Raw genomic sequence first — 8,274 nt, 5'->3', positions numbered from 1 at the left:
CAACCTTCTCTTGGATACCCACGATTACAAGGAATTCAACCTTCTCTTGGATACCCACGATTACAAGGAATTCAACCTTCACTTGGATACCCACGATTACAAGGAATTCAACCTTCTCTTGGATACCCACGATTACAAGGAATTCAACCTTCACTTGGATACACACGATTACAAGGAATTCAACCTTCTCTTGGATACCCACGATTACAAGGAATTCAACCATCACTTGGATACCCATAGTTACAAGAAATTCAACCATCACTTCGATACCCTTGATTAGAAGGAATTCAACCATCCCTTGCCATTAACACTCGGCAATCTAGAGACTAATAATATGGGTACCGCTTGACGTCAAGTGTTAACAGAATGACACTAGTTAAACGTCCAGCATAGATAAGTGGATGTTTAGGTAAAATACACACACACGCATTAAACTTAACCACCAGTTTTCACAAAGATTCCTTCATGAGGTTTCAGTCATTTCCTGGTATAACAGAAAGTTGTAAAATAGGCTATTTGTTTCATGTGTAAATCTACAGAGGAGGCTATCAGTGCTGTATACATCGAAGGGATTTAAACCTTGAATTTTAACGTTATAGTCCCCCAAACATAACGCTGAACCTCTGTAGGGCTGTTCAAAACATAGATTCTGAAGTTAAAGATTTTGATTTGTTTTGCCCAACTGTAGAAATATTTTCAACGATAAAATAAAATATCTAAAATATCGAAAGATTAACTTCATGATTGAATTTTTAACTATTTTCATTTAGGGAATACAAACGACTTTCCACAATGTAAGTCAAATATTACCCTAATGTGTTTAGCGATGAACGTGAGATTCAAGTTTAAAATAACAGTAACAAGTTCACGCTGATGTTAAGGAGCTAACTTGTAGTAACTTATGGTTTAGAATATATAAAACAAGAAAGACTACGGACGTCTGTTCTAACTTACTTGTAAACAAGAGACAACTTTGCAACAACGTCCTCCGGCATGTCTTGCACGAGATCTTGAAATGACGTAGCACGAGTCAAGTTACAGAACTCTCTGTAGTCATTGTATGGCCGTATTCCGTGATCTCTCGCCCTCTGTAGGTTCAGACTCACCAAGTCTAGCCCCGAGTAACGAGTGTTGGGATCTTCAAACAAGTGTCTAGTCACTGCCTTTGTCACCTGAGTATCAAACGAGGGGGATGAGTCCGCACATAACCCCCGAAGTATGTCGTCTATCATGCCACCTGGAATTTACAAGAACGTCAGTAAGTAGGAAAACATTAAAGTAAATCAGAGCTGTAGAAGGCAAATTAAAAGGGGGAAAATGTTTATTTGACCAAGCGAAGCGAGAGAATGTGCGCTACAGGCGCACCCATTACGGCCGGAGTCCAGAACTCGCCTTAGGGCCCAAGAAGCTCGAGTTCTGGATAAAATTTTATGCATTCTCCTGCTTTTCCTGAGAGTAATTTCCCTACTTTTAATCCAGTTTTACTGGTACAATGTGCTTCCTACGCCATTGTAACTAACATTTTGAAGCAATGTTTTTAAACACTGTAAAAAGACACGTTTTCAACGAATTTATCATCAAGTTAATATCACATTTCTTTCAAGTCGATTATCGCAGTAACCCTTTTTAATAGTTATAAAACATACACATGTTTATATAAGCCCCTATATAACGGTACAAAATAATTAGTGAAACCACATATATATATATTTACACACCCGCAAGTGGCCAAGTTTCTCAGACAAACAAAACTAAAGAGAGAAAGGGAACAGAAAAGACTGTGTTGGGTCGGTTTAATTTCGTTACGTTATACATAATACATTCCTACTAAAACTAAGTATTCATTTTGTAGCTGATATTTATATTATTCCACAATAGTTATGTTTCTGGTGTTCACTAATTCACAAGTAAAAATGAAATACTGACCGTTGTACATCAGGTGATTATCGAAGAAGTTGTTTGCCAACGTAATATTGTCGATGGAATCGTACAGATTTGTCATACGTTTCAGACTAGGAGGAAGTAACGTGTGTCCAAATCTGAAAGCAGCTGACGCAAATTCATTGAAGATACCAGCATTACAATTGGGGTCGTAGTTAAAATAATAGCCAGTCTTGAGGGGAGTAAGCCCCCATTTCTCCATGAGTTCCCAACCGAGAACCCTAGGGAGAAACTCAGAGTAGACAGTGTGTTGGAAAGAGGCAGAAACTATACGCCTTGTTTCCTGGTAGAGTTGTTCGTCTTTCCACAGTGGATTGACGTCTCGTAGCCGAAGGGCTAGTCTGTTATGTTCCCGTGCAAAAATGGTGTGTATTGTTGTGAGACCTGGTTGCTCGCTCACGCGAGAATCACCAGCGGTAAAACAGACTCCATTAGAACTAACACAATCATTTATAGTTAGGGTTTCTGGCAAGAGAGGTTTATGTCTCCTTCCATCAGGATGTTTTGTCATCTTTAGTTGGCCATCGTGAAACGTGCGAAGAGCTCTGGCTTCACAGTCATCGGACCCATAGAAGGCAGAGCCATCTACGTAAGCCGTTACCTGGTTAATCTGTTCCCTAACCCCTAGAGTCCTCTGGCCAGACATGGAGCGAGTGAACGGCAAGCAGAACTGTTCTTTTGATGCTTCGTGAACTGCTGGATAATACGGGTCTTTGGAAGGAACGGGAATTGGTAAACACTCGGAATGAACTGTTAATGCAGAATTACAGGCTCGACATTTCAGTTTCTCTTTATTCATACCTTAAAAAGAACAAAAATATTTTTAACCTACAGATCAGAGCGAGATCGTACAGTTGTCAAAATTGATCATATAAGAATAAACACAATAAAGAATAAGTTTTTACTCATCATCAATCAACAGTAATCAGTAAACTAATTCTGAAAATTAGACACACAACTCCAACTTAAATTTTGTTGCTTGAAGTATTGCCGATGTGTTTGAGTCTTTGATGGTAGCCAATTACACTCGCAGCTAAGACAGTACAGTAATTATTACCGATGTGTTTGAGTCTTTGATGGTAGCCAATTACACTGCAGCTAAAACAGTACAATAATTATTACCGATGTGTTTGAGTCTGATCGTAGCCAATTACACTCGCAGCTAAGACAGTAGAATAATTATTACTGATGTGTTTGAGTCTTTGATCGTAGCCAATTACACTGCAGCTAAGGCAGTACAATAATTATTACTGATGTGTTTGAGTCTTTGATGGTAGCCAATTACACTGCAGCTAAGACAGTACAATAATTATTAACGACTCAAACACATCTGATCGTAGCCAATTACACTCGCAGCTAAGACAGTAGAATAATTATTACCGATGTGTTTGAGTCTTTGATGGTAGCCAATTACACTCGCAGCTAAGGCAGTACAATAATTATTACCGATGTGTTTGAGTCTTTGATCGTAGCCAATTACACTGCAGCTAAGGCAGTACAATAATTATTACCGATGTGTTTGAGTCTTTGATGGTAGCCAATTACACTCGCAGCTAAGACAGTACAGTAATTATTACCGATGTGTTTGAGTCTTTGATCGTAGCCAATTACACTGCAGCTAAGGCAGTACAATAATTATTACCGATGTGTTTGAGTCTTTGATGGTAGCCAATTACACTCGCAGCTAAGACAGTAGAATAATTATTACTGATGTGTTTGAGTCTTTGATCGTAGCCAATTACACTCGCAGCTAAGACAGTAGAATAATTATTACCGATGTGTTTGAGTCTTTGATCGTAGCCAATTACACTCGCAGCTAACACAGTAGAATAATTGTTACCGATGTGTTTGAGTCTTTGATGGTAGCCAATTACACTGCAGCTAAGGCAGTACAATAATTATTACCGATGTGTTTGAGTCTTTGATGGTGGTTGATTACATTGAGGGAAAGCAAAAAGCAATCAATAAGGGAAATACATAGAGATTGACTCAAATTCAATTTTTTGTTTAGAAGATGACCGATAGGTGAAGTTCGTCCACTGTTAACACGATGACAGAAGACATTACAATGACTAGAGGCACCTGGCACCACGCGTACTTGCTTACAAAAGTAGCAGGTAATAAAGCTAGAAAGATAAAACAATGACCTTTTCTCTCCAGATAATAATGAAAAAACTATTTCAATCATTGTTTCACCGCTGTGACACCATCAGCAGTATTATATTACTGGCAGTAATAACATGTGAACATAAACACAGATAATATTATATTACTGGCAGTAATAACATGTGAACATAAACACAGATAATATTATATTACTGGCAGTAATAACATGTGAACATAAACACAGATAATATTATATTACTGGCAGTAATAACATGTGAACATAAACACAGATAATATTATATTACTGGAACTACGAGTCCCAGTATCTCGTTTATGTCTTGTTGCAGTAAAGTCGCGCTCTACATTTTCGGTCGTGGGTGTACTATAATAACGACAATCAGATCCCACTATGTGATTAGAGTAGTCCAAAAGTTGGTGGTGGGTGTTTTTAGGTAGCTGCCTTATCTCTGGTGGTATCAATTTAAAATTAAGAACGGCTAGCTAGCACGCAGATAGTCACCACGTATCTTTGCCGAATGTTTTGAATAAATAAACTGTTCAGAACGTATAAATATTAGAAGGATCAAATTAAAACAGGAGTAATAAAATATGTAATATTTGGATATAAATAAACAAAATGTTTGTCGTCCTGAAGAACTTTATTGTCGTTTGTAGCGGCAATATTTCATTCAAACACAATACTGTCTAGACACTAATACACCCTTTGATCTGCCCATAGTATCTTGTCAGTAATAGTATCTATACGTTATTATCCTGGCATAGTCTGTAGTCAGTAATAGTATCTATCCGTTATTATCCAGGCATAGTCTGTAGTCAGTAATAGTATCTATATACCCTTTGATTCAGCCCTAGTATCTTGTCAGTAATAGTATCTATCCGTTATTATCCTGGCATAGTCTGTAGTCAGTAATAGTATCTATCCGTTATTATCCTGGCATAGTCTGTAGTCAGTAATAGTATCTATCCGTTATTATCCTGGCATAGTCTGTAGTCAGTAATAGTATCTATACGTTATTATCATGGCATAGTCTGTAGTCAGTAATAGTATCTATACGTTATTATCATGGCATAGTCTGTAGTCAGTAATAGTATCTATACGTTATTATCATGGCATAGTCTGTAGTCAGTAATAGTATTTTAACACTATTATCCAGTCATAGTCTGTAGTCAGTAATAGTATTTTAACACTATTATCCAGGCATAGTCTGTAGTCAGTAATATTATCTGTACGCTATGATTTAGGCTTTGGCGGATATATAACTATCAGAGCAGTTTTAGCTCTAAGAGTAAGGATTTATTTGTTTGTTTCAGAAGTTCGGCCAAAGTTACGCAACAGGTTTCTGTGCAAACTATCCCTAACTTTGGTCTTGCAGATTAAAGGGAATAAAACTAGTGTACAACATCCACCGTCAACTCTTGGACTACCTTTTGGGACCGAAAAGTGGATTTTGTTTCTCAGCCCATCACCACCACTTTCGTGGGATTTCACAAAAAACAAACAATCGTGCTTGCAGTTCAGTGGTGGTCCGTTTATGGAGGCAGGTCTCAATGTGTGGAGCAAGTTGTTTACTGATAAATTTTAGATAAATCATAAGATATCGCATACCTTCATGAATAGGGGTGTGAGTGATTTCGTGGTCAATTAGCTGTCCAAACTGCATCAGCATTTGGGTGTATCGCAAGTGCAACTCACTCCCATCTTCGTGCACCATGACGGATATCAACCTAGGGCTCGGAAGACTTGAACCAGTGGTACTCCGACTTCTGGGAGATGAAATGTGATCATCATAAGCTGGAGGCAAAAGGCGAATAAAATTATGAGCAACTTTTCCAAACTCGGGGTTATCCAGATTATTACAACGTCCACTCTCGGTCCTGTACAGACTGGTATAGTCACAAGGATAAGGCACGTCATCACAAACCTTCGGTTCCTCGAAATGAAGGTTGTATTGGAGTAAAGGGACGTGTTGAAGAGCTGGCAGTATGTCTAATATCCTCTCTTTCTTTTGGGCGGGGTCTAAATTAGCAGTTAGTTCTTCAATCACGTGTCTTGTTGCCTCTTCAAGAAGAACAGACTGAGAGTGGACTAAACGAGACTGTATAGTAGCTCGTAAAAGGCCCTGAGTTTCAGATGTATTACGAGTGTTTTCTAGCTGACTGCTTGATTGGTTAAAGACGTTCGTGATGTTTACTTTTGCTTGCGAAGGCTCTAAAAAACTCAGTGTATTTCTAAGAGCATTAGCAATGGCTTCCGATGGAATGTTTTCAAATGAGACCTCGGAGCGCCACTTGCTAAGATCGACTGATGGAATCAGCTTGTCTCTACAAGAAACGAAGTTGTTAAGCCACGGATCTGGAATCTGATATGAATCAGGTTGAATATAACCGTCGTTAAAAACATTATCACATAATATCCGTGTCATCGTGACCTTCTGGACTTCTTGAAGTTGCTCAAGCGTAAACGATGAAGGAGGGAGGTCATTCTCATACCAAAATCGGTCAGAGCCTCTAACTTGATAGAATTCGTACCCAAGGAGACAGGCTAGAGTTTCACCAACCATCGCCCCTTCTAGGGGCCTTTCTGCTAGTACTCCAGGAAGAAGGTCCACGTCCTGCACAACTTTGTATATCTGTTGAAAGAGTTTTACAGTAGTTTTGTCCATAAACATTTCGAGATCTTGAAATGTTTTCACAAGTGGAAATCCACAAAATGTTCGCCAAGCAGTGTAACTTGGTATCCCGTGATCACGACTTTGCTGAATGATAGTAGCCATAACATCTATACCTGGAAATGAAAACAACAGAATCCGTTATTATTACTGTCAGTTATTATAAGATAAAAACTAACAATATATGTTTATCACATTGTTTGTTTGTTGAAGTTAAGCACAAAGCTACACAATGGGCTATCTGTGCTCTGCCCACCACGGGTATCGAAACCCGGTTTCCAGCGTTGTAAGTCCGCAGACATACCGCTGTGCCACTGGGGGGCGTTTATCACATTCACAGAAAATAGTTTAAATGGCTGTATCTCGTTTAGTCGAAATATTAACCAGATATTTGCCAGCGATTTTAACAATTTCTTTGTGTTTTCAGATGTTAGCCTAATTTATCTGCATTGGTTTATTATTGGCTTAAAAACCAGGAGGAGGCTCCCCTAAATCTTTTCAGATACTCTTTCAGTTCCACTCAAGATTCAGGCACCAGAAGCCATATTTTCAGCATATCCCCCCCTGCTGCCAATTTTAACCATGTTTGTACATTAGTCTAAACTGTAAAAAACAAACCAAAACACGTGAGACGTATATTACATTTAACAAAGCACGTTTTGAAATACTTTTCTTCTTCTATATATCCATCTACAATAACTGTGTCTACAAGAAACCACAGAGTTAAAACGATTAATTTGTTTTTTTCAAAAATTTTATCATTTCTGTTTCATTCTTGTAGCAACCCTTTCTCACTTACACTGGAGAAAAATTATTGTTCTTATAGAACTATGTTTTGTGTTTTATAGAACTATGTTTGGTGTTTTTATAGAACTGTGTCTTTTGTGTTTTTATAGAACTGTGTCTTTTGTGTTTTCATAGAACTGCTTCTTTTGTGTTTTTATAGAACTGTGTCTTTTGTGTTTTTGTAGAACCGTGTCTTTTGTGTTTTTGTAGAACCGTGTCTTTTGTGTTTTTATAGAGCCGTCTCTTTTGTGTTTTTGTAGAACTGTGTCTTTTGTGTTTTTGTAGAACCGTGTCTTTTGTGTTTTTGTAGAACCGTGTCTTTCGTGTTTTTGTAGAACCGTGTGTTTTGTTTTTTTATAGAGCCGTCTCTTTTCTGTTTTTGTAGAACTGTGTCTTTTGTGTTTTTATAGAGCCGTGTCTTTTGTGTTTTTGTAGAACCGTGTCTTTTGTGTTTTTGTAGAACTGTGTCTTTTGTGTTTTTATAGAGCCGTCTCTTTTGTGTTTTTATAGAACTGTGTCTTTTGTGTTTTTATAGAGCCGTGACTTTTGTGTTTTTGTAGAGCCGTCTCTTTGTGTTTTGTCGAACAGTGTCTTTGTGTTTTATAGAACTCGTGTCTTTGTGTTTTATTTTTTATAGAGCCGTGACTTTTGTATTTTTATAGAGCCTTGACTTTTGTGTTTTTGTAGAACTGTGTCTTTTGTTTTTATAAAACTGTGTATTTTGTGTTTTATAGAGCCGTGACTTTTGTGT

General features: G+C 37.8%; 1 protein-coding gene across 1 annotated transcript in view; it reads right to left on the bottom strand.

Moving 5' to 3' along the window:
* Positions 1–954: 954 nt before the first annotated feature.
* Positions 955–8,274, bottom strand: part of LOC106476858 (peroxidasin homolog) — a gene marked incomplete at both ends in the record, with an annotated part of 12,087 nt that continues 4,767 nt past the window's right edge. Inside the window, 3 exons of the mRNA XM_013937477.1 lie at positions 955–1,237; positions 1,927–2,742; positions 5,675–6,853. Coding sequence (XP_013792931.1) covers positions 955–1,237; positions 1,927–2,742; positions 5,675–6,853 — 2,278 coding nt within the window. The remainder of the gene's footprint in view (positions 1,238–1,926; positions 2,743–5,674; positions 6,854–8,274) is intronic.

The sequence above is a fragment of the Limulus polyphemus genome, unplaced genomic scaffold (genome assembly GCF_000517525.1).
Source record: "Limulus polyphemus unplaced genomic scaffold, Limulus_polyphemus-2.1.2 Scaffold11868, whole genome shotgun sequence".
Classification (NCBI taxonomy): Eukaryota; Metazoa; Arthropoda; class Merostomata; order Xiphosura; family Limulidae; genus Limulus; species Limulus polyphemus.
Note: the sequence above shows the minus strand (reverse complement) of the source record. Positions and strands in the feature narration are given on the sequence as shown.